This window comes from Sarcophilus harrisii, chromosome 4 (genome assembly GCF_902635505.1).
Source record: "Sarcophilus harrisii chromosome 4, mSarHar1.11, whole genome shotgun sequence".
Lineage (NCBI taxonomy): Eukaryota > Metazoa > Chordata > Mammalia > Dasyuromorphia > Dasyuridae > Sarcophilus > Sarcophilus harrisii.
In genome coordinates this window covers 451,444,873-451,468,138 of record NC_045429.1, presented here as the reverse complement: position 1 = coordinate 451,468,138, position 23,266 = coordinate 451,444,873, and the positions used below count along the sequence as shown (strand labels likewise).

The 23,266-nt window shown below is 53.5% G+C and overlaps 1 protein-coding gene across 1 annotated transcript in view; it reads right to left on the bottom strand.

Annotated features, from left to right (window-relative positions):
- Nucleotides 1–23,266, bottom strand: part of GPC1 (glypican 1) — a 144,034-nt gene that overhangs the window by 4,559 nt on the left and 116,209 nt on the right. The window contains exons 4-9 of the mRNA XM_031968753.1: nucleotides 5,181–5,572; nucleotides 3,924–4,089; nucleotides 3,151–3,281; nucleotides 2,409–2,528; nucleotides 1,484–1,617; nucleotides 203–378 (exon numbers count right to left, since the gene is read on the bottom strand). Of these exons, the coding sequence (XP_031824613.1) occupies nucleotides 203–378; nucleotides 1,484–1,617; nucleotides 2,409–2,528; nucleotides 3,151–3,281; nucleotides 3,924–4,089; nucleotides 5,181–5,572 (1,119 nt within the window). The remainder of the gene's footprint in view (nucleotides 1–202; nucleotides 379–1,483; nucleotides 1,618–2,408; nucleotides 2,529–3,150; nucleotides 3,282–3,923; nucleotides 4,090–5,180; nucleotides 5,573–23,266) is intronic.

Sequence of the window (23,266 nt, the reverse complement as noted above, 5' to 3'; positions counted from 1 at the left end):
GAGCTCACGCTCTGCCCCCTCCCCAAATCTGTGACTCCCCCAGAGCAGACCCCAGGCTGAGTCCCTGTCCCCGACGCTGGTCTCTGACAGTGACTGCGAGGGGGATCCCCGTGGCGGCCCCACGCTGAGGCTAGTTCGCTCTTTTGGGGTGAGGGATGAAGGAGGCTCCCGTTTGCGCCCCATTACCCCCCCCCCCACTCACTGGTGTCCTGGAAGTCGATGTCATTGCCGTTGTAAGCGTTGCGCAAGCGGTTGGTCATGATCTTGAGCTGCATGATCTGCTGGCGGATGGTCATGTCGGGCTTGGTGATGTCCACCTCCACCTCAGGGTTGTTGATCTGACTGGCCAAGCCGTCGCCCATCACCTCGGGGAGGTACCTGCGGGGGAAGGGCACACACCCAAATCTTGACGCCCGCTTTGGTTCCCTCTGTCCCGTCCCACCCTGTGATCGTCTCGTAGCTAGTGGGCACCGAGGCGAACGTCTCTCTCTGTGCCCGGGGCCCCGCTTTTTGGAATGGACACAGGGGCTGCTGCCAAAACCTGCCGCCTTCAGAGGGAACGGACTAAGGGCACATCTTTCACGTTAGTGAAACCAGAGACATCCTATGCAAGAAAAGGGGGGGCTCTCATGACTCTTAATGGCTGAGAAGGGGCTCAGAAGCCCAGAGCTTCAGTTAAGTGACTTGCCCGGGAGGTTAGGAGTAAGGGCCTCCTCTCCATCTAACCCTCAGATGCAGAACTCGAGCCCGGAGATGCAGAGGGGATGGGAGCACGGACTCCTAAATTTAGAGCCAGGAGGAGGCTTAGGGATCGCTCTGCCCAGCTGGGTCATTGTATCCGTGAGGAAAGTCCCCATTTCCATGGCAGTTCCCAGACCCCAAACTGAGCAGCTGAAGGCCGTGGGCTGGGGGTCAGACACACAGTCTGTGACCAAAGGCCTTTGGATGAAATCGTCACAGCTGCTCCCTCTGTGATGGCTGAAATTGGAAACTAAATCTGGGGGAGCAGCTGAATGTATGTATGTGATAATGTGCCCTAAGAAATGAAGTGGGAAAAACTGGGACAATGCCGTATACGGTGACATCGTAGAGAAAAACAGCGTGGAAGGACTTTAGAACCCTGATCACTGCAGCGATAAACCGGGGGCCGGAGAGCGAAGGTGTCCCTCCCTTCCTGAGGGACAGAGAAGGAAGGAAGGAACACGGGAAGAGACCAACATTTTCCGATGTGGCTAACGTGAGGGTTTGTTTTACTCTGGACTCTGTTAAGTGTTGAATGATTTGTTTTCTCTTTTTTGTCTGTTCAATGAAAGGGAGGAAAGATGAGTAGAAAACACTCACAAACTTAGGGTTTGGATGGGACACATGGGACATGGAAGGCAGAGTAGGAAGATACAAGAACGTATGGGGGGAGAAGGGCCAGGAAGGCCAGGAAAGCTGCTGTCTGTCTAGCCAAGGATTTGGGGGAAGGTCTGCCACTCACCGCCCTTTGGTCATCCCATTCCAGCAACGCTCGTCAAGGGTCGAGCTCATGGCCACCTTCTCGGTGCACAGAACTCTGGGGAGACTGACCCAGAAGTCTCGGACATCCCGGAGCTGGGCTTTGGCTTCTGAGACCTAAGGAGGGGAATGGGAGAGCCAGGATGAGGTTCAAGGGATGGTTGGAATGGGGGTGGGTGGGATCAAGTGTAGGAGAAGCCTGGGAGAAACAATAAGTTTCCCAGCCTTGGAACTGATCTTGTTTGAGATCTAGGAACATTAGCCCACAATGGGCACTTTAATAAGTGCTTAATTTCTAAGTAGAAAAGAAGCATTTATTAAGCACCTACTATGTTGCTTTAAGAATATTAATGCATTTGAACCTCGCAACTCCTCTGAGAGATAGGGACTATTATTATCACCCTTCTACAGATGAGGAAACCGAGGAAGGCAGCAGGTAAGTGACTCGGGCAGAGTAAACCAAGGGTCCCACTTAGCTATGGCAAAGAAGGCTGAGTGTTAGAGTGGATAAAGGGCTGGAATCGGGAAGTCCTGGGTTCAAATCACTTTAGACACTTACTAGCTAAGGGACTGGACAAGTCCTGAGGTATCAGTTTCCTCATCTGTAAAATAAGACTCTCAGGCTCTGTAACGCCTCAGAGTCCCCTCAGTCCCAGGATTCAGTTCTCCTTTGGAATATTTCCAAATCTATGATCGAGGATCAACCTCAGTTTTCTCATCTGTATAAGGGGGGGTGATAATGAAACCTCCTTTGTGAAGCTCAAGTAAGATAATCCGTGTAAAAGTGCCCTTTGCAAAGGCTCCCTCTGATGGCTCCTCCGTTGTTATTGTTGGAGGTGAGCTCTGAGGGACCCTGGGAGCCCGGCCCCCCACCCCATCCAAGGCCCGGTCCCCTGGGCCGCACTCACCAGCTTCTCCAGCCCGATCCCCGAGGGCCTCTCCTCTGCCACAGACTTCCCTCGCCGTCTCTTTTCCTCTCCGCCTGAGCCCTTGCCGCTCACTCGGGGGTTTCCACAGCCTTGAAAAACCTAAAGAAAGCCACCCCGAGGGTGAGCCGAGGCCCCCGCATCTTGGTTCAGAAAATCTCTCCCCGGCTCCCTCCCTGCTTCCTTTCGGGTGGAATCGCTCAGCCCTCTCCTGGGCTCTTGGGGGGGGGGGAGACTATTTTGGATCTGGCCTGGAAGCATAAGTGGGATGAGGAACTGGAGGCTGAGGTCACAGGGGTGGCCATTCTGGTATCACAGCCAACACCCGTACTGGCGTGGGCCCAGACTGGAGATTTTATGGGGTGACAGGAACTCCCAGTGTGGAAACGTTCTCTCGTAGAACTTTTTAGCAGTTCCTCTGGTATCAGCCCCCTGATAATCAGTGTTGGATGCCCGGCGAACTCCCTCTGCCATTCTGCCCTTTGAGGGGGCTAAAAGGGTTGCCTGGGGGGCTGCGGGAGTCTGAGATGTTGCAAGGTCATAGAACCCCCCCTCCCCGGCCTCTTGGAGCCCATTTTAGAGAAAAGAAATTGTGGTTTTTCTGCCCTGAGTGGAGATGTGACTGTTAGGCTCCAACCCTCATTGCCCATCCATGGGGTGTTTGCCTGGGGGCCCGAACCCTGACCCAGGGCTGTCCCCTTCCCCCCATGGGCCGTTATCCCACCTTGGCTGTGAGCGTGTCCTTGTTGTCCTGGAGGGCAGCGATGGCCTCCGAGATGCGAACGTGGATCGTCCCAATGGTGCTCTCCACGCTTGTCTGGCCATCAAACTTGTCGGCCACGAGCAGCATGGATTCTGTGGGGAACACAGCCAGGGGCGTGAGTGGGGGGCTCGCGCTCTGTGGGATACGTGCGCTTTCTCGGGGGGAGGAAACGAGGCAGGGGTCTGACCTCCGGGGATCTCAGGTGAGAAAAAAGTCTCTTGGCCAACCTTGGCAATCCCAACTATCACAAGGATTTAAAATCATCGTTCTGAGTCCCAAGATGGCTAAAGGTGGGGGGAACATCCCCGAGACGCTCGTTCTTGCAGCTCGGCTTCCAGAGGGGGCTACTGGGCTGCGGGTGTTTCCCCCAAGACATCCCCTTCCCCTGTAGTCTAGTTCAGCCCCAAAGAGCAAGCTAGAGAAGGGGAAACCAGGTCCTAGAGGAGGATGCTGGGGGATTTCAAAGGATGCCAAGACAGTAAAGGCAGCCTTGATGTCTCCTACAGTAATATTGGCCCACTAATGTGTATGCGCCCCCTATCCCCTCAATCCAGACCTAACTGGCCTTTTCCTGGGGGGCAGGAGGAGCATCTCTGAAGACTCGGGTCAGTTCTCTAAGGAACCCGAATGGACGATAGGGTTCCCAGAGTCTGTGGGAGGAGACTAGAAGGGCCCCTGGGGTGGGGGGAGATGGAGCTGGACTGGAATAGGGACAGCCCCGGAGAAGCTCTCACCCAGCAGGTTCTTCCACTCGGTGTCCAGGTCGGCCTGGTTAGCCAGGCAGCCCTTCATCACGTTTCGGCAATAGCCGGAGCACGGCTGGGGGCTCTGGACGCCCAGGCAATGGGAGCAGTAGAGCAGCTTCATGATGGCCCGGGAGCACTCCTGCCCCAGGGGTACCTGCAAGCACAAGGGCAGAGTCAGTGGTCCCCGACCCCACGATGCAGGAGAGTGATCTGTGGGACGGGGGGAAGTCTGAAGCGTCAGTGCCCCGGGATTCTAGCTTTGGGAGGGACGGCAGAAGCCACCATGTCTGGCTCATCCACAGATGGGGAAACAGGCGGAGGTGAGGAGGCTCATCTGCACAGGATGCAGGACAGGGCCTAGTCCAGCTCAGGATCCAGGCCGGGGAGAGCTGGACCTGGGAGGAGCGGCAAAGTGGGGGGATTCAGAGGAAGGCCCAGGGGCTGCTACTTAACTGGTCCAGACAAGCTCCCAGACCCGTCAGGGGTAGGCCAGGTGCCCGAGACTAGTAACGGGGCAGGTACGGAGCCTGAGAACAATGAGATCCCCTTGGGAAGGGGACGTTCAGGGGCGGTGCTCTAGCTCACAGCCTTCCCCCACCCCCCAGTCGGGAAGCAGGATTAACACAGGGGAAATCCTGCATCTTCCCATAGTTCTGGTCCCCTGGCGGCCCCCATTGGCCGGCTTTGTGGAGAAGCCCTGCAATCTGGGGCCACCCTGGGGGCTTCCACACTGGGGAAAAGGGAGGCTTTGTGAGCACCTGGGTGAGGGACAGCATGGTTAGAGAAAGTGAAACGGCCTGTGCTTGAGGAGCTTCTGCCTCCAGGGACGATGCAAAGGTAACAGTCACTGGGAGGTCGCAGAGGCTTCCAGGCTGGGAGCTATGAGTTACCCTGGGGGAGCAGCCCCCACCGCGACACCGTGATGGCTTCCCAGCCCTCCCCGCCTCCGCTGCCAGAGCGGGCAGATGTGTGTTTTATTATTCCTCTCTGGTCCCTCCCTGAAACTTTCTGGTCCTGGGGGTTGCCCGGGTCACTGCGGCCTACAAAGGTGACCCTCAAATCCAGGACTTTGCTATTTGGATTCAGTCACTTCTAAGGGCCCTATGAGCAGGCGTTTTCAGGGGGCTGCTTGGGAGGCTCAGGGTCTGGACTCTGGGCCCCCCCACAAGAGCTCCCAGGCGCCTCTGCAGAGTTAATGGCGTGTTCTGGACGTTGGGCCAGGCTGGGCGCTGCATCGGCACTCACCTGGGACACCTTCCTGACCACGTCGATAGCCACCCCCAGGCCCTGCACGAAGGACCTCACAGCCACGAAGGCCCTGGTGGCCCGGAGCTTGAGTTCCCTGGGCGCCTCGCCGAAGGGCCGATAGGCTTCCGCCTGCTTGCCCATGCAGTCCAGGTACTCGTCGGGAAGCACGTACTGGGGGTGCAGCTGCTTGAAGAGCCGCTCCAGCAGGCGGGTCCAGAACTCGGCCAGAGCCTCCTCCAGGTTGATGTTGGCCCCCCGGTAGTAGCGGCGGAGCTCGGAGTAGAGATCTCTGAAGAGCCGCGCGTTCTGGGTGTACAGGTCCCCGTGGACGCCAGGGAACGTGTCCTGGAGAGCCCGCTCCGACTTGTTCAGCAGGTCCTGGAAATGGCCTTTGGGGAGAGAGAGGGAGGAGGGTCACGGGGAGGAACCCAGCCAAATCCTGCACCCCCCCCAACCACCTCTATTTCATGGAATGCATCCAGATACCCTCCATCCCATCCCACTCGGGAACCAGGGCCAACTGACCTAATCCTTCATTTTACAGAAAAAGAAACTGAGGCTAAAGGAAGTATTACAAGCAGGATTCGGATCTGGGCCCTCACAGCCAGCCCTTGTTCCCCAAGTACTAAAGCATGGGCTGGGGGAAAGGAACAGAACAAAAGGATGACTCTTTGGGCAACTCCCCACGTTGTAGCTGAGTTATCCACCCGGCCAGGTGGCCCCCAGGTAGGGCAATGAGCCCGTCACAGAGATGCAATGCCATCCGGGAGGCAGCTCCTCCAGGCCCTGGCTCCCCACCCTGAGGAAGAGCCGGCATGGACCAAGAAGCAAAGTGCTGTCCTGCCCACTCTTCCCAGAGGGGAGAACAAGGGCCCCCCCAAGCCCCAAGAACGCCGGCCCTGCTGGGGCCCCTTGGTGGGTGGAAGCCTCCGTGTGCCCCAGCCCTGTTTGCTCTGACACTGCCTTTAAATAGCCTGAGAGAGGCGTTGATGAATCAGTGTCACCCACCGTGGCCAGGGAAAGAGTGTGACCCTCCCGGGGGCCCTCTGCCCCCTCCTCTGAGGGTCTCTGCTTTCCTTCCAGACCTTGTGCCCCTAATCATGTCACCAACGCTCCCGGTACCGACTTTGCGTATGTCCGTACGTGTATGTGTTGTGTCCCCCAGGAAGATGAGCTCCCCAAAGTCAAGTGTTTTTTATGTCTCCAGTGCCCAGCAACATGCCTGCGCACAGTAGGTGCTGCTCAGTTTGTGGGCTGACTGACAAACACCTGGACGTTGACTGTCCTCGGGCTCTCATAGACTTGCTTGTCTTCCCTGGCCTAAAGGGGAGTCCCACCACGTCACAATCTGGGGCCTAGACTCCCAACAGAACCGTGACCCCCAGAAAGGCCCTGGCTCTGAGAAGTGGGTGGGAGGGCACTGACCGCCCCCAGGGGGTTGGAAGGCAGAGGATCGAGGAGGTGCCACGTTCTATGATCAAAGGGTGCTTGTGTTGGCAGTCAATAAACATAAAGCACCTACTATGTGCCACACTGTATTAAGCTCTGGGGATATAAAGAGACACCAAAGACAGTCCTCGTCTTCGAGGACAATCAGAGTGGGGAGACAACATGCAAATAAACACAAGGCATCAGGATGGGACCTGCTGGGGGGTCACTGGGGCTATCCCAGAGCTAAAGCTGGAAAGGACGAAGCAAAGCCAATCTCTTCCATTTCTCCCTCCCTCCTTCACTCCCTCCTCCCTTCTTCTCTCCTTCCCTCCATATATAAGGCTTTTTTTTTTTTAAGTCCAGCCCTGGGGCAGGAAAGAAAGCGCGCATCCTGGCGAGGTTGAGCATGGGCTGGCTGCTGGGTCGGAGAAGTTTCCAACAACCAAAGGGGCAGATGGGTGCCCGGAGAGGAAGCTGACCAATCCCCGAGCAGCTCGAGTTTGGTCTGCTTGGCTTCCTTTCCTGCCTCAGGGCCTGTTTCCTCAGAGATGCTGACTGGGCCAAAGAAAGCAAAAACACTAATTTAGGGAAATGGAAACGGGTGAAGCGATGGCTCGTTCTTTAACAGAGCAGTCCTCCCCTCCCTGGGAGACTCCACGGGGTCTCGGAGCCTCTGGCCAAGTGCACAGAGCACTCTCGTGCAGGGGAAGACCGGGCCGTGCTTGACTCGGCCAAGTTTTGTGCAACTGCTTTTACTCCTTCCCTACCCCGCCCCATCCCATAAGGGAAACCTTACTGTTCTGGGGAGATTAAATAATTAAAAAAGATGCACAGGACATCACGATGGCCTGAAGTTCCTTCTGCCTTCTTTCCCTTCCGAAAGTTTCCTCCCTTCCTAGTAATGTGGGAAGGGGTGGAAAGATCCCTGAATCGGAGTCCCTGGAAACCCCGATCCTTTGCCATTGGGTATCAACCTCAATTCTCTGGGTTTTGGTCAAATGGGAGACCTGAGATTTCTCTGAATTCAGACACCCCATGTCAAAGGCACAGAATCTGGCACTGAGAGGCTCAGGCCAGTGATAATAACATGCCCCGTGAATGTTTGCAAAGTCCCATTAAGTGACAGGATAGGCTCCGTCACTCCTTCTACAATCCAGCAAAAAACCATGATCAAGTATGTCCCCACTCTCCCCCCCCCCCCCCCCCCCCCCCCCACCTTTGGCCATACCATTCCCTTCACCTGGACCCTTCCTCCTTCCCTTTTTGCATCCTGCTCATTCTAAGCGGCCTTCTCCATGGAGCCGGGGATGACCTTCCTCCCGTAACCTGCTCAGACCTGGATGGCGCGGCTTGGCCGGCCATCTTTCCGAAGCCTCACAGAACATTGGACCAGGAGAAGCCAGAGAGCTGGGGGTTGTCACACAGACTGTCGGAAGTCCCCGGTCTCCGTAGCCCCCTTCCCCTCATGGATGCGGGTGCATCCCCTCTTCCTTGAGAGCAGGATGAGCCTAACCCCGAGTAGCTCCTTTACCCCGGGGACGGGTCGTTCCCAAGATGGCGGGGTGGTCTCTGCCCAACAGCCCACCCCGAGATGGCCGAGTTCTTTGCTGTGTTTGCACAACCCCCAGGCTGACGGGCCTCCCTTATTTCCCGGAGGAGAAGCTGTTTGCCAGGGCAGGCTGCCCAAGAATAGGAGTTGTTATTTCTTCTGTCAGCAGGAAATTGGAAATGCTCGCCTCTGCCTGCCTGCTCCTGGACAAGGGTACCCTCTCTGCTCCTTGGGATGCTCCCCAAAGCCCTTCTCCTTGCCTGGCCATGAGCGGGCAGCATTTCCCATGTGGGAACCATCTCTGCCCCTTTGGTGGGAGGTCAGCTTGTCCCCCAGGCTCGGGGGGCACGGCTGGACTCTGTGCTCAATGCTCCAATCCGGAGGAGGAGGCACATTGGCGGGTCCTCAGCCTCACCTGGACTTGACTGAAATGAGACTCTCCTAAAAGGGGGGCAGAGGTACCCCAGCTTTCCCCATTTGTTATGTGGCTGCTTATCCCCCTCCATCCACACAGCAGAACAGTCTGGACCTCAATCGGGAAAATCAGGGGCTTCGACCTCCTTCCTGGGCGTGGACCCATTGGGCAGCCTGGGAAAACCGGGACCCAAGGGGGAAAAACACATAAGGTGACGAGGGAAACATTCACAGGGGCCTGTGTGATGCTGGATCGCTTCCTTCTTGCACTCAGAAAAGTGGGCAGAGAGACAGACAATCGAGGTATCCTTGTTTCCCGTCCGGAGCAAACCTGCAGCCGCTCTCACAGCCAGTAATGCACATGGGGAGCATCTACTTATAGATCATCCCCATGTGTGTTCAGAGAAAAGGAGGAAGAAGAGAAAGATGAAAGAGCAGGGAAGAGGGGCCAGAGAATGAGCCATTAACCGGCAGTGAGCTGCTCTCCAGCAGCGGGCGGGCGGCCTGAGTCACACCCGGCTTGGAACCAGCAGGCCCTGTGGGCGAGGGGGAGACGGGGAGAAAAGGTTCTCATGGCCCCGTCGGGAAGAAGTGCTCCGAGCACCCCCGGGGTGGGGCAGGTGGTCATGGGTCATCCACAGAGGGGGCTGGGAGGTGGCCCCGGCCAAGGGCCACATGTGACAGAGAACAGAAGGCTGTGGGCGAGGTTAGGGCTCAGTTTGTCCTTAAGTAAAGCTGGGGGTCAGTAGTGACTGGTGCCGGTGACCGCATCAGTGAGGTGAGTGAAGGGGCTTCCGCCGGGGGTCTTATTTCAGGGGCGGTCCTTGGCTGGGGGTCAGTCTATGTCCGGGGATGGCCAGCGTGGGGAGGTCAGTCCGTGGTAGGGTCACGAGGGTTCGGGCCATGGCTGGGAAAAGGTGAGTCAGTCTATGGCTGGTGCTAGGGACCAGCGGACCACGGGGCCGGCTGCCATCGCCAGTTAGGGGTCAGTTTAGGACCTTCTGGTCAGGGATCGTTCCAGGGCTCCGGAGCTGAGCAAATCCAACCGGTCTGGGGAAAACTCAGCTCCCTTATCTTGGTTTTAGCCCCCAAAGTGCCGGGGTCCAGCAAAAGCTGGAGGGGGAGAGGGACGGCTGCGCACCTGTTCCGACCTCTCAGTGAGTCCTGGCGCCGACGAAATCCCGGCTCCCCGGGCTCCCCCGACCCCGACTTGGGTTTCAGTCACACGGTTTCTCAGACATGACTCGGGGCTGGTGGGGGGGGGGGAGCAGCTGGCGAGGGCTCAGGGGACTGGGCCAAGCCTCATATTTATCACAGCACACGCCCCCTCCCTGCCAGTGGAGCCTGGGCCAAGATCAGCCTGGGTGAGGCCGGCCTTGGTCCCTCCCTTTGGGAGTGACCGGCGGTGTCCCCTCCCCTTGTCCTTGACCAGCCGGTGGAGGCCGGGACCTTCTCTCTCCAACTGATTAATCACCAAGCATTTAATGAGCTCATTGTGGGAGCATTGGGACATGAAAACCAGGAGTCAGTCCCTGCCCTCGAGGAGCTTCTGCCCTATCAGGAAACCATAGTATCCACCTATAACATGTGGAAAAATACACGGGAGATGCAAGGCAGGGTAGGGGGGAGAGCAGGGGGGGAGGGGCAGATGAGGAGGGGGAGTATCCCGGGAACGGTGGGAAAATGACCCACTTTCTGGAACATTCACAGGTCCACAAGATCCAAGTGATGGGAAGCTTGCTCTGCTCTCAGAGACGGGTTCCACCCAAACCTCTAGGATGGGACAGAGAGCCTCGAGACGCACTCAGTCCTCCCTGTCTTTAACTCTCTCGGACGGTCCTCCCAGCTGTCACCCAGCATCCTCCACACCTCTGCTGTGGGGCCTGGAGAAAGCTCCCCACCACCTCCCCTCCTCCCTCCCGAGTCCTCCTCAGTCTGGCTTCCAGCCTCATCACTCAGCTGGAGCTGCTCTCTCCAAAATGACCAATTATCTCCTAATTGCTGGAGCTAATGGCACTTTCCTCAGGCAGCCTCTTCCTTGACCTCTCTGTGGCACTACCGTCCCTCGCCATCTCCTCCTGGAAAAGCGCTCCCTTCCCTTTCCTTCCCTTTAGGGTTTCCCAGCCCTTTTCTCTCCTCATTCTCCGATCTGTCCAGGCAGGCCTTGGGCCTTCTCTGCGGGCTGTTTGTCCAGGTCATGCTCACCAACCACGGAGCCCCCAAGCTTCTGCTGTGGGCTCTCTGACAGGCCAAGTGCTTTCTCTCCCTATTCTCTTACCTGCTCAATAATCCCCTCTGCAGAGCCATTCCCAGATCTACAACCTCATTCCTGCTCTCTCTCAATCTCTAAGCATTTTTGTCCTGTCTGTCCTATCCTCCCTCCCTTCCTCCCTTGCTCCCTCTCCTTCCTTTCCTCCTTTTCCATTTCCCTCCCTTCCTCTTTCCTCTTACTCCTCCTCCTAAATTAGGACATTTGCCCTCCGACACCTTTCTCATTTTCTATGCTCTTTCCAGTATCACTGGCGGAGGCCCAGACCCCACATCTGCCAGTTCTCCCCAGACCATGGCTGTGCTTCATCCGAATCAGGCGGCTCGCCTCCGTCAAGGGCAGCAAGGTGCTCTCTTACCATCTCCCTCACTGAATCTGGGTATTTATTAGTCATTCCTGTCATCCTTTTCCAAAGTCATTCTTGGTAAGGAAAACAGAACCAACTTAAGAACTGAGGCGCACTCCCTCTCATCTGTTGTCATTGTCTCCCATCCACCACAGTGGTGATCCTTTCCTTTTGTTATCTTTCTCTTTCCCCCATACAATGACTACCCTTCCTGCCTTCAGCTTCCTCATCTCCTTCAGCTCATTCTGAGCTTTAACATTTCTTCAGCCCAATGTCACTCATTAACACTGTTACCTGTTTTGCTTCTATCTTTGCACATGACTTAATGATAAGTTGATAAGTTTCCTGAGCATTCCCACTGGTTTCTTCAGATTCACTGGAATTCTCTTTCCTTCCTTCTTTCCCTTCTTTCCCTTCTTCCCTTCTTCCCTTCTTCCCTTCCTCCCTTCCTCCCTTCCTCCCTTCCTCCCTTCCTCCCTTCCTCCCTTCCTCCCTTCCTCCCTTCCTCCCTTCCTCCCTCCCTCCCTTCCTCCCTTCCTCCCTTCCTCCCTTCCTCCCTTCCTCCCTTCCTCCCTTCCTCCCTTCCTCCCTTCCTCCCTTCCTTCCTTCCTTCCTTCCTTCCTTCCTTCCTTCCTTCCTTCCTTCCTGATTTAATTCTGCAAAATTTCCTTTCTTTCCTAGGTTAATTTCCCCTGTACATTCTAGACCTTTGGACCCTAACTTCTTTCCTCTGTACCCTTGAAATGTTTTCTCCCAATCCAGGGTGCCTTTCTGCTCAGCCTTCCTATCCTCTCCACACTCTAGGATGGATTGCCTCCCCCCTCCTTCCCACCCCTGCAACTAGGTCCTCCATGATGGTAAAAATCAGATTCAGAAAAGAATTTCCCCTCCAAGATTCCTCCCTCTTTTGAAGGATGAAATTATCATTAAGTCAAGTCACTGCTCGGAAGACGAGGAGAACCCCCAGTCTCCCCTGGTAATTAATCCTTTGGGGTCTTTCACGGGCCTATCCTAAGTACAGCCCTCAGTGGGCTTGGCCAGAATGAATTGAGGGTTTGTAGTAACAGCAGCAGCTGTTTTCCCATCCCCATTCCTGTGGTCTCTGCCATCCCAGGGAAGGCCAGGGGAGCAGCAGCTGTGTCAAGCTGCTCCTCCCAGAAGTCTCTTCTCTTTTGTGAAAATGTTTCACAGAATTACAGAATCTGGTCAGAGGTCCCAGACTCGTCAGAGGTCCCACAGTCTGAATGGACTTGACCAGACACTCTCTCAAACAACCCCGACAAGTCATCCAGGCCCTGCTTAAAGACCCTTAGTGATGGCGAGCTCACTACCTGTTCCACTTTTGGATGCTGCTAATTGTCCTTCATCTGCCTCTCTGACCCTCTCTTTGAGGTCCAAACCTTCCTTCCTCTGAGCATCAGGTGGGCCCCGTAGGTCAGAGCGGGAAACTCGAAGTCAGGAACGTTCCAGTTCAAATCTCGTCCCCAACAACAATTAGGCATGAGGTTCTCCTCGGTCACAATCTCTCCATGGAGGGTTAATCTCTCACAGGGCCTACCTCAAGGACTGTTGTGAGGACTGAACAACCAATCAATCAAGGACCATTTACTGTCCTATACTGCTGCCGATTCACTTCTGGCTTGTCAGCCTTCTCTCCCCAACCAGACTGTGAGGCCCCGAAGGTCAGAGGGTTGAAAGCTGTGTTTTCCCCCTTATCTTACACAGGGCAGAGCACAGAGTTAGGCCTCCAGTGGGGGCTCGCTTTGATGGAGAATGGGGAGCATCCTTCTTTCTCTCTTCCCCCTACGGGTCACCCTCTCTAGGGCTGGTATCCACGGGGATTCCCTCATTTCAGAGGTCAGGACTGATGGGTACAGATTGCCTACAACTATAGACATGCAATTCCCTCAGCCGGGGAAGGAGGAGGAAGGCCGAGTTCTTCCTGGGCCGGCAGAGCGGTGACTTCCTGCAGCCCTTGGCCATGTTTGCCGCCATCACAGTCCGGCAGAATCCCTTGCACACTGTGGGCCTAAAGGCGACAAGGACAATGGTAACAACCGCCAGAGCGTCTATGATGGGCAGCCTGACTCAGGCCTTCTTATCCACGCCCGAGAGGCAGTGGGACCTAGTGGGTGGGGAGCTGGTCTCAAAGACAAGGAGGGCCTCCCCCCTCCCCCCCGACACAAACTCAGCCCTGGGTGGTCACTTCACCCCTCCGGAGGCAAAGGGCCATAATGGTTAGAACACTGGACCGGGAATCAGGAAGTCGGATTCAAATCCCACCTCTGACATTTATTAGCCATCTGACCCTCAGCAAGTTACTTAGTCCCTCAGGATCTCGGTTTCCTGATCTGTTAAGTGAGGAGGAGGAGGAGGAGAAAACGGGGCAGCTTCTGAGGTCCCTCCCGGCTCTAGATTCATGAGCATCACGCCGATGCTCGGCGTCCCAGGCAGCTGAGACAATAAGCTGCAGAAGGAGCATCTCCTGCATGGGAGAAAGGGGTTTTCTCACCTGAGAATTTCGAACCCCATTGAAAAAATGGATCTGGATCAAGAGACAGCAACCCCCTCCCCTCCCTTTATGGTATAGCCATTCAACTCTCTCTTTCTATTGTGTGTGTTACACACACACACGTACACATAATACATACACACATATACATACATACATATATACATACTATATACACACATATGTATTATATATACATAATACACACACATACCTATGTCCCTTTTTATGAATGAAGGGGAAGGAATAAGCATTTATTTAGCACCTACCATGAGTCAGGCACAGTGCGAAGTGCTCGGGTACAAACAGACAGAATGAGGAGCTCCCTATTCTCAAGAAGCTCCTACTGTACTTTGGATGTAAAAGGAAGTTCAGCTACAGGAAGTTCGGAAGGGCCCGGAGGGCCCAGGGATGGATGGTCAAGCTCAGGGAGCTTCAGTTACAGGTTGAGCAATGACACCCAGGGTTCCATGGTTAGGGAGGGGCAGGATCAGGATCTGGATCCTGCTCCCCGCCCAGCCTTGAAGAGGGGGAGGCAGGATAATTGCAGACACATGGAGCGGCGAGGCTGGCATGGAAGCCATCATCCCGTGCATCGGTGTGACGCTTTAATGAAAGATCTCTGTTTTCGGGGCTGAGGATGTTGCCCCTGAAACATGCCGAGACCAAATGTTCCGGGGCGGGGGAGCTCGGGGCCGGGCGACAGCCTGGTGGGATCAGATGTCAGCTCCACTCGCCGGAGACACGTCCCGGAGCCTCCCTCGCTGGGAGCGTCCTGTGGGGACAGAGACATCGCCCCTTCCCTGCACAGGCAGCGGCTCGGGGCGGGGCCGGCAGTTGACAGCAGAGCTGGATTACAGGGTGGATTCTTGTGGCCTTCCCACCACAGCCAGATCACTGGGGAATTAGTCCCAGGTTCGAACAGTCCCGGTTTTGTTTCTCTCCTGGATGATGTATGGGCCGAAGGAAAATAACCGGGTGATATCATATAGTTTGGGCAAAACGTCTTAGCAATGACTGCAATATTTATCCAGAGAGTGCCCAGAGGATGGGGGCCTGCCCTGCCAGAACTTCTCCTGCCGCCCCGGGCCTGGCTGCAGGCTGGCTGCGGTTTTTCCCACTGCCCAAAGCCTTCCATCCTGGTTGCCAACCATCCTCCCAGCCCGACCAAGACCACTCTGGTGTCTCCAATGGGAACTTCAGCCACTGAGCCCGTCCTGGCTCTCCTGGGGCCGTGCTGGACTCCTCGTCTGTGGCTTCGCCACCAGGGCCAGCCCCGGACCTCTGGCCTCTGGCGGCCGCCGCCTAACCTTCCCTCTGGAACTGGCCTCCAACCCGGGGCTTCACTGATCGCTGAGTGACCCGTTTTCCCCACGGGCGAGGAGTTCATCCTTCTGCTCTTCTGCTACAACAAATACTGCGGATTTCTGCCGTTCAGGGGATTCTGGGAATTTTCTGAGCCTCTGTCGACATCGGCACGTCCTGACCTTGGGCACAGGGAGAATCCAATGCAGTCACCGCTGCCCAGGTGATCCTACTGTTAATAATAACATAGCTCTTGTAACTTTACAAAACACTTTCTATGGAATATCTCCCTGGATCTTGGCAAGACCCCATGACTTCTACATAACCAAGAGAGGGCTAATTAGCATCAACAGAAGGAACTGTTATCTGGGGACCCTCCCACACTGAGGGTGCACATGTACTTTTATGTCCATTCCAAGGAAGCCCTAAACACAATTTTGCTCCTGGTTCAGCTTATTCTCTAGGTTGCCCCCTCCATCTGCAGGGCACATCCTACTCTTCCTCCTCTTAACCCTCTCATCTTCCAGCTTCCCTTTCCTATTATAATGGTAGCTTCTTGAAAGTAATGACTTCCTTTCTTTCTTCCTTCCTTCCTTCTTTCCTTCCTTCCTTCCTTCCCTCCTTCCTTCCCTCTCTCCTTCCCTCCTTCCTCCCTCCTCCCTCCTTTCCTCCCCTCCTTCCTTCCTTCCTTCCTTCCTCTCTCCCTTCCTTCCTTCCTTCATTCCTTCCCTCTTTCCCTTCCCTCCTTCTCTCCCTCTCTCCCTTCCTTCCTTCCTTCCTTCCTTCCTTCCTTCCTTCCTTCCTTCCTTCCTTCCTTCCTTCCTTCCTTCCTTCCTCTCCCTTCCTTCCTTCCTTCCTTCCTTCCTTCCTCTCTCCTTCCTTCCTTCCTTCCTTCCTTCCTTCCTTCCTCTCTCCTTCCTTCCTTCCTTCCTTCCTTCCTTCCTTCCTTCCCTCTCTCCCTTCCTTCCTTCCTTCCTTCCTTACCTCTCTCCTTCCCTCCTCTCTCCTTCCTTCCTTCCTTCCTTCCTTCCTTCCTTCCTTCCTTCCTTCCTTCCTTCCTTCCTTCCCTCCCTCCCTTCCCTCTATAAGAAGGTTCATAAGAAATGTCCACAGTGTTATGAAAGCCTAACAGAGAATGAGATCATTTCTGATAATGATTAGAAAATTAGATTTATGGATGGAAGAGGTGGGGGGGGGGGTTGAAAGAAGCATTTTAAAAACACCTACTATGAGGCAAATACTTCCCCAACATACCTCCCTTGATCCTCTTAACAACTCTAGGATACTTTTATCCTTATTTATAGTTGAAAAAACTGAGGCAGATAGCACTTAAAGAATGGCTCAGGGTCCCACAGTGTCAGAGGCAGGATTTGAACCCATCTTTCCGACTCCGGATCCAATGCTTTACCCACTGCACCACCCGATCAGGCTTCACAGAGCAGGTGGAATTACAGCCTGAAAGGGCAGTTCAGGGTTTGCTGCAGAGCAGGGAAAACGCCATGCACGTTTCTGAAGAAGCCAGCAGTCAAAACTAGCCAGCAGCATGGAGCCTGGTTAGGGCAGGAGCCACAGGATGGGTCTGGGACGTGGTTTGGGGCTAGATCATGGAGTACCTTGATTCGGGTGAAAAAGTTTGGATTCCACTGGATTCTCACACGAAAACAGAGAAGGAGGGAACACCGTTTCCCCTAAGCTGTAGGGAGAGATGGATGCTGGGAATTCAGAGAAGGAGGGGGCCTGCTGTGTCCTGGGGAGTTTCTTGGTAGCTGGATTTGTGCTGAAAGCCCCATCCTGTTGGGGAACAGTTTGTACAATATCCTGCCTGGGAACAGGGCCAACCTCGCATCTTTCCAAGTCCCTCTGAGTTCCTAGTGTGTGAGTACCCGTAGGTATTGACACGTACACTTGCAGGTCTGTCCTTTGAGAAAGCCTGAGGCCCGGGGGTCAATCCCATCGGAGAAGAAGGCTTCGGACCACCCCAGACCCAGCCGCAGGCCACACAAATTCTGGGCTCGAAAACCTTCCGGAGAGAGGAAATGAAGATGGCTGGTCCTGGTTAACAAGGCAGCCCTTTTCCTAATGGGTTTCCTTTTCTAGCTCATAACTTCGCCTTGGTCAGATTCCCTTCTAAATTGGTTCTAAAATCACAATTGTCACATTGTGGTATCTTTTCAATAGGACGTAAAACTGAGCTCGGGGAGCGGATCATCGCGGCGGCTGACGCAGCTCTTTATGAGGACGGCTGACTAACTGGGTGACCCGATGGTCAAACTAATCCCGTATTAAGTCTGCCCTTGTCACGGCTGGCCTGATGGGCGACTCGCAAATGGCCAAACAGACTCATCACTTCCCATCGGGCCCGTAAAGGGCTCAGTCAAATAGGCACCTCCTGGGCCTCAGGTTTCCTGGCTGAAAGGCACCTATTATGTGCCAGCCAGGTACGGGATGGGGGTACAAGTGGATGAATGAATGAAAAAGCTTTTATGAAGCACATGCTATATGCCCGGCCCTGTGTTGAATGCTAGGCTCGCAAATAAAAAAGGCTGACAAGGCTTGCTCTCAGGCAGCTAACATCGTGACCCAAGACAAAGTCTACAGAGGGGAAGAGTGGATGGGTGGGGTATTTTCACTGAAAAACTGACAAGAAAAGAAGATGGAGCCATTGGGAATTTGTCAGCACATCCTTGCCAGCAGAAAGGGGATTCTGCAGCTGGCAGGATATTTAGTGTAAGTGGATGGAGGTGTGCCCTGAAAGGTCGGGAAGCTCTGGATTCTAACACAGGCTGGTTTGTGGTCCCGGACAAGTCACTTAAGCTCTTCCTCGTTCAGACAATTCTCTAAGGTTTCAAGGTCCACCAGCGGAGGGAGAGTATTTGTTTGAGTTTCCTAATCAAAGGATTCATAAACGGAAGGCCTAGCCCTCTCCAGGACTGAAAAGCGAGGGTGCGGATGGGCAGAAAGTGGGGATTACGGAACTACCCAAAAGGTAGCCAGGGAACAAACCAAAACATGGCCACGGCCTGTTCACATAGAGGCCGTCCCATGGAACATAATGGGGACAGTGGGGCCCCGGGGCAGGATTTAGGAGAATGACAAGGTTAAGTCCTCTATGGTCTAAAAGATACCTGGGAATGGCTGGATTACAGGACAATATGTTATATCCCACACCCGGGGAATCTCTTGGGTCAAGAAGTAGATCCTAGCTCTTTTACCTGTAGCATCCAAGTCATAGAACATATATAATGTAGTATATTATGTTATAAAATGATATATGAGTTCTAATACATTGATATCAAAAAATTCAATGGTAATAAAATACTGTATTAGGTATATTGTATAATGTATGATATTATATATGATATAATATTAAATATATATATATATTTAATATTATATATATATATATAAGATTTCATACACATTTAGTTCATTAAGGTTTGCAACTCAATGGGGGAGATTGGGAAATACAGATTACAGGCCTAGAGCTGGAAGTGACCTCAGAGATTTTTTAGTATAGCCCCCATCACTTAAGGGGCCAAGGGAGGGGATTTTTCCTAATCACACTGATAAGAACTGTTCAGGGGCGGGGGTGGGGGGGAGGGAGAGATTGGAACCTGGGTTCAGTATTCTTCCCATTGTACCTGAAGGAATAGGCCATGTTCCTGGACTTTAGGCCTTGAAGCCTAGTATTTGGAGAGGGGCCTGACTTGGCCATTGAAAAAATGTGGGGAAGGGGTGTATGTGTGTGTGTGTATGAGTGTGAGTGTGTAAGGCAGACAGAGACAAGAGACAGCTGGCTAGGTGTGGACGCTGGCCACAAACCCTTATTTAAACAAGCAAGAGAGCTCAGGGGGAAAGGGAGAAATGGAGGCTGATGTCATGCTGGAAGAAGAAAGGGTCTTGGCAGGCGGAGGTGGGAGGTGAAGCCCCCCAGCCTAGGCTGTCAGGCTGACAAGTTATCCGTTCTGACCAGACCCGTCTGGCTGTACAGGTGTAGACACACCTGTGAGGCTCCCCGGGCACGGGCGGGGAAACCACAGCTCACCTGCTGAATAGCCCTCAGTCTGGCCTGCCAAGAAAACCTAGAGTCAGATCAAAGTAAGCGAAAGGAATCGCCTCCAAACTGACTGGGATTCTCTGATCCTGTCTCCAGAGGCCTGGGGGTCGGGCAGGAGAAGTCATTCCAACTTAGTGGGGAGAAGGATCAAAGAATCACAGCTCTCCAGCTGGAGGGGGTGCTTCTTGGTCCAAGCTCCCTGGGCTTCACCAAGTGGCCAGAGGGTCCACAACGCAAACAAGTTTTAGAGTTCTGGTCCAGTGGCCCAACTAGCCCTGAAGACGTCCGCTAAGGGGAAGCTGGCCCCCTCCCAAGGTCATCCATTCACTTTTGATAACTCATTGTGGAGGGAACTTTTTCCCCTTCTTTCTGTTGGATTAAAGTCTCCCTCTTTGAACTGTTGACTCCTCCCCTCTTCATTGTACCCTCTAGGACCAGACACAAAGGCTGAGCGATGATACCCTTTTATCTCAAACAAACAAGACTGCCATGTCTTAATGCACCATTTGGAGGGAAAGAGCCGCGCTATTAAAGTGAGTTTTTGGAGAGCAGAGACACAAACCAGAGGGAAGAGGAAGGGTGACTGCCAGCGCGGGCGTGACGTTGCCCAATTCAGTCTCTTGGCGAAAGTGGCGCAAAGAACCAGCAGGTCCATAAAGCAAAGGCCTCTGGCTAGGAAAGAATGAATCATTCGGAGGAATATTTCCACAGCACCCACCCAGGTGAGGGCACCGGGGCTATGACCCACCGAGTGGAAAACAGTTCTTTAATGGCTGAAAGAACAGCCTATTTCAGGAACAAGCGGTGCTTTCAGAGGCGGCACAGAGAGGTGGCCACAAGCTGCCAGCTGGTCACTGCTCAGTAACAATCCAAACCGGCGCCGCCACACGCGCTCTGGGGCTGGGCTGGCAGGGCTGGGTGCTGCTGCCCCAGGGAACCAAGGGTCCAGCCCTGAGGGACAAGGGGCTCCGGGCACCCGGTCATCATCTGCTGATGCATTAAAGGGCTTAGGCTGTGCCCCCCCAAGATGCAGACCTTCACTATCATGGCAGAGAAGACGTCTAGGTGATAAAGTGAATTTCTGCCTTTGTCCAAAGACAGTTGTCAATCTTCTCGTTTCACAGCGGAAAGAATATTGACTTTGGTGTCAGAGATTGTTGTTCAGTCATTTTTGTCACATCTGACTCTGGATCCCACTTGGGGTTTTCTTGGCAGATCCTGGAGGAGTTGGCCATTTCCTTCTCCAGCTCTTTTTACAGATGAAGAAACTGAGGCGGACGGGGGAAGTGACTGGTCACACATCTAGGAAGTGTCTAAGGCTGGAATTGAACTCAGGAAGTTGAGAATTCCTGGCTTGGAACTCCATCCATGATGGCGCCAGGGAGGACATGAGTTTAACACAGTAGGTAAGAAGACTAGACTTGCTCCTGCCCCAGACTAGCTGAGGAACTCTGGCAATTCACAAAAACCTTGTGATGCTGGTTTTCTTTTCTGGAAAATAAGAACTGTTTTGACAGCTTTCGAGGTCTTTCTAATGTTCCATGATCCTATGAGAACATGGTACCTTCATGGGCTTGCTGCCCCTTCTGTAAAACGAGAGTGTTAGAATCAAAGACCTCTGAGGCTGCTTTCTGCCTCAAAGCCTATGGGTCTATATGTGTGACTCGGGCAAATCACCTCACCCATCTCGGACTCAGTTTCCCCAACTGTAAAATGAGGGGATTGTGCTAAAAAGAACCCTCAAGGTCTCTTCTAATTCTGGAGCTCAGATCTTATGAAATTCTTAATATTTGGAGGGCTCAAAAGGGGCCCAAGCCAACATGGGAGATGGCGAGGTTGGGGGGTTAGGAGGGTAGCAAGAATCAGGCAAAGGGAGGCAAACTGCAGATGAAGTGAATTTTTAAGGAAACGACTCTTTTTCTGGGCTGATGGTCCAAGGATCTCCAAGGGATTGGCCACTAAGGACGTGTTTATGCTAATACTTGCAAAGAGCTCTTGTGTGGGAGATTATAGATGGAACGCATCCCTGGAAATCCACTGCCATGTCCCAACACAGAAACTCAAGGAAGACTCCCCCAAAGTGGCAGCTCCTACTGCATGGCAGTCTCCACACTCCACAACCTTATCTTGGCTCAGCCCAAGCGAAGCAGAACTAAAAAAGTTTGTTGGGAAAAAGTTCTGAGTAAGAGTTACTTTCAGGTAACCCAGCAGTCTTTGTCTCAGGGACAGAAATGCAGCAAAGGAAGCCAGGGCTTCAGGAATTAATTGCCTGGTGGATGGGGGTGAAGTGATGGATTTCCTTTCGTCCTTTTCCACTCACCCTCTAAAGAACCATTTCTCAAGTCCTTATCTCACCCTGGTGAGCAGCAGCCAGATTGCTGGGGAAGGCCGTCAACTTGAGAGACAAACAAAGCTATTTTTGTAGAATTGAGAGAAAGGGCTTGGCTGCTGCTGCTCATGTGAACACTGGGGCCGCTGAGCAGACCCCATTAAGGGGGACTGAGACCTCTGAGGTCATTGTGCTTGCAGAGACAGTGGTGGAGACTTCCCAGAGCGGCTCCAATTCTTGGCTTTCCCTGAGACTTGCATCCCCTACAGACATTGCTACCTCCTTGACCTTTCCCTCCCATGGGCTGCATCTTTGTGGTGTCTCCTTGCTGTCCTCCCCCCCCCCCCCCCCCCCGCTCACACACACATGGAACATTCCTTGTTCCCTGGCTGCCACCTCCAGACCCCCTTTACCACCCTCATTCACCTACTTTACTTTTTGAAGTGCCTTTCGAAGCCCACCTCATGGCAGATGTTGTCTCTTGTCAAGGAGCTCAGCTCACCGGCTTCCTGTCCTCTGCCACTCGTGCCGTGACCCTAGTGTTCTCCACCATTCATGCTCCCTTAAAGTGGACCCTTCACTCCATGTAGCCAACCAGTTGCCAAATTTTGATGTTTCTGTCTGCAGTATTTCCTACATCCAGCCCCTCTCCTCTATCCCCACACTCACCCCTTTATTTCAGGCCCTCATTACCTCTCCACCAATAATTAGAAACAACAATAACAGCTAGCATTGACAAATGCAGCCTGCGTTATTTCACTGACAACCCCGAGCTATCATCACTTCCACTTTACAGATGAAAAATTGAAGCTGAGAAAAGTTACTTCATCACCAAGACTTGCTCAAGGTCACGTAGTTATTCAGTGCCAACAGCAGGATTTCAATCCTGACTCCGAGAACCATACGACACTCAATTGGTGCAGTGGCCCCCACTTGGTCCTCCTGCTTTAGGCCTTTCTCCATTTTTAGTCCCTCCTCCATACAATGACCAAGGTGATTTCCCTTCATCCTGTACCTAATTATCTCCCTCCTACTCAATCAATTCTAGCAACTCCAGGAAGAAATGCAAATGTTTCCATTTGGCTTTTTAAGCCCTTCCTAGCCTTGTCCTAACTGATCTTTCCAGACTTGCTGGACATCATTCCCCCTTCTGCACTATGGGATCCGGCCAAACTGGCTTCTTCCATGGTTTTCCATGACTCTCCATTCCCTTCTCCGTGCATTTGCACTGGTTGCCCTCCCTATGCCATGGGGCCTTCATTTTATAGACAAGAAAACAGGTCCAGAGAGGTGAAGGGAGAATTTGAATTTAGGACCTCTGACCTCGCCATGCTGGCAAACCACTCCTACTAAAGTTTCATAGCAATTTAATATTTGTGTCGGTTCTTCCCTCCGTGTGTTGACCATTGGGATCGCCGCCTCCTGGTGCCCCTTCTGTGGGATGTGAGAAGGAACTCTGAGAATTTGGGATTACTTTTGTGCCAAGATGATAGATACACCAGAGAAAGATGCCAGGGGAAGAGCTGCACCCAAACCCTGGAGGAAATACTCTGACTCACTTGACTGAAATAATGAAATGTAAATGAGTTGTCTTTAGGGCATGGCCACGGGGCCTCACCAAAAGTTTGGCAAAGATCTTTAAACAGAGTCAGCCCCGGGGGATTATGGGTCTGGAGTTAGAGGAAATCGGAGGGGTCACCTAGTCCAGAGCAGGGCTAACTCACCGAAGGAAATAGGGGGCACTAAATCGCACCAAAGGATGCCTGTGGCCCACAGGCGGGCTGGGAAAAGCACATAATTAACACCATCTGGTATTTTTTGTTTATTTTTAAGAATATATTTCCCAGTTACATTCTATCTGGTTTAAGAGG